The 2060-nt window shown below is 35.8% G+C and overlaps 1 protein-coding gene across 1 annotated transcript in view; it reads right to left on the bottom strand.

Moving 5' to 3' along the window:
• The window catches only part of LOC106868016 (atrial natriuretic peptide receptor 1), a 100713-nt gene that overhangs the window by 77808 nt on the left and 20845 nt on the right, over positions 1 to 2060 (bottom strand). Inside the window, exons 10-11 of the mRNA XM_052970332.1 lie at positions 1458 to 1628; positions 196 to 300 (exon numbers count right to left, since the gene is read on the bottom strand). Of these exons, the coding sequence (XP_052826292.1) occupies positions 196 to 300; positions 1458 to 1628 (276 nt within the window). The remainder of the gene's footprint in view (positions 1 to 195; positions 301 to 1457; positions 1629 to 2060) is intronic.

The following is a 2060-nucleotide window of genomic DNA, read 5'->3' as shown; positions in this document are numbered from 1 at the left end:
CGCCATTTTACATTGTCCTCAACGTCATGGACATTTGTGGTCAAGCATTTGGACATTTGTGGTCAACAAGAGAAATCATCATTACCACCACCACCATCACCATCATCATCATCATTTATTCATTTATTTATTATTCAACAATTACCACAATACCACTAAAACCCTCAAATTAAAAAAAAAAACAGCGTTACTGACCTGCAGACTTCCCTTTGAACAATAAGCAAACAAAACGCACAAATTTGGTGGATCAACGCATGATCCAATAAATAGGTTAATATTTTCGTGACTCAGATCTCGCATCTGGAAAAAAGAATGAGTAGAGGAAAATTGTACGCATGATATATACGAAGGGAAGCTGAACAGTTTCTGGCTTTGGGTAAAAGAAAATAAAGGAGAATCAGTTAATACAATATCTGTATGTAAACGCAACAAGTTGATGCAACTAATGCATTGCAGAAAAATATCATATATTAGTAGTACCAAGGGATACTGGCTTAAATAGCAAAGATTGGATGTCAGAAGACTGAAGTCTTCATAGAAAATGATAGCCCCTCAAAGATCTTGAAATAGAATTAGGATAATTAGTATAAAATATGTAGAGTAAGCTCCCCTTGAATCTAAAAGTATATAAACCAGCATCTATAAATCTATGAACCAGCATTATAAATCTACAGAGCGACGCCCCCTATAAACATTGAATTTACTGAGTTACCTCCCAGTAACTATTTAAACAAAAGACTTGCTGTAACCAATGAAAATAAGGTATGATCCATCATATAGTAACTTGCGTTAGAAGAATGCAATAAGCAAGAAACTCTTCGTAGCGATGAGGCTTACTATTAGCTTCGGACAAGTTAATTTTCAATGTCTTGCCCGCTTACGGTTTGGTATTTCGCTGAATTTCTTTTGAGAACTACTAGGTCTTAGTAGACACAACATGTGATCTATTTCTAGCATATTAAATGTCCACTTTACTGGTCAACTTTATATATATAAAAATATATCTTAGATCTCAGATATTTTTTCTTAATCTCTCGGATTCTTTCAATGTGCTAGCTTCCTGGTAATAAATCGATATCAATTAATATCCGATTTTTACCCTATGTTTTAATTATATATATATATATATATATATATATATAGAGAGAGAGAGAGAGATAAACATACAACAGAAAAATATTCTTTTCTTCTCTAGGCACAAGGCCCAAAGTTTTTCTTTGTGGGGAAAGCAGTCGATTAAGTCGACTCCAGTACGCAACAGGTACTTAATTTATCGACCCCGAAAGGATGAAAGGCCAAGTCGACCTCGGCGGAATTTGAACTTAGAACGTAAAGACAGACGAAATATCGCTAAGCATTTCGCCCGGCGTGCTAACGTTTCTGCTAGCTCGCCGCCTTCCAACAGAAAAATATTAATAATGATATGGTAGCCTGTTACATGATTTGACTGCTCTTACCTGTTTGAATTCTAAATGATCAGATCTGCTGAGAGCCACGTGACTTTTACAAACACGTTTAATGGCGACCACTATACCCCTGTAGTAGCCCATTGTAAACATGTGTGGCTGAGGATTGGACAAACTCAAAGTGGAACCATCTCTTTCCAACGATTGCGTTTTAAAACTAACCTGCAATTGATAATATAGCAACAATTTTATTAGTCATAAAAGTTACACACGACTCGATTCATAATTTGAGAGGTTAACAACATAAAGATTCTGGTCTCCACATCGTCTCATTCTACTGCATTTTGCATACGGATATTATTGTAGAAAGTCGTCGGGAAGCTATTTAGACAACGAAGTTTCAATTCACAGTTAAGCGAAATCACATCAGACCAACGCCTTTTTTTTCTTTCACTCCGATCTGCTTAGTATACTGCAATGTTATTTTCATTGATATTTCTTGGAAATAATTCTTCGGGGAAATTTTTTCAGAACATCAATCTTTTATCTTTTATATATTCCAGTCATTGGACTCTGGCTTTGTTGGAGCACCGCCACGGAGTGTTTTAGTCGAACCCCAGTACTTATTTTTCGAGCCTGGTATTTACTTCATCG

This window comes from Octopus bimaculoides, chromosome 9, assembly GCF_001194135.2.
Source record: "Octopus bimaculoides isolate UCB-OBI-ISO-001 chromosome 9, ASM119413v2, whole genome shotgun sequence".
In the NCBI taxonomy this organism is placed as follows: Eukaryota; Metazoa; Mollusca; class Cephalopoda; order Octopoda; family Octopodidae; genus Octopus; species Octopus bimaculoides.
The sequence above is the reverse complement of the archived record's forward strand: the minus strand, read 5'-3'. Positions and strand labels throughout refer to the sequence as shown.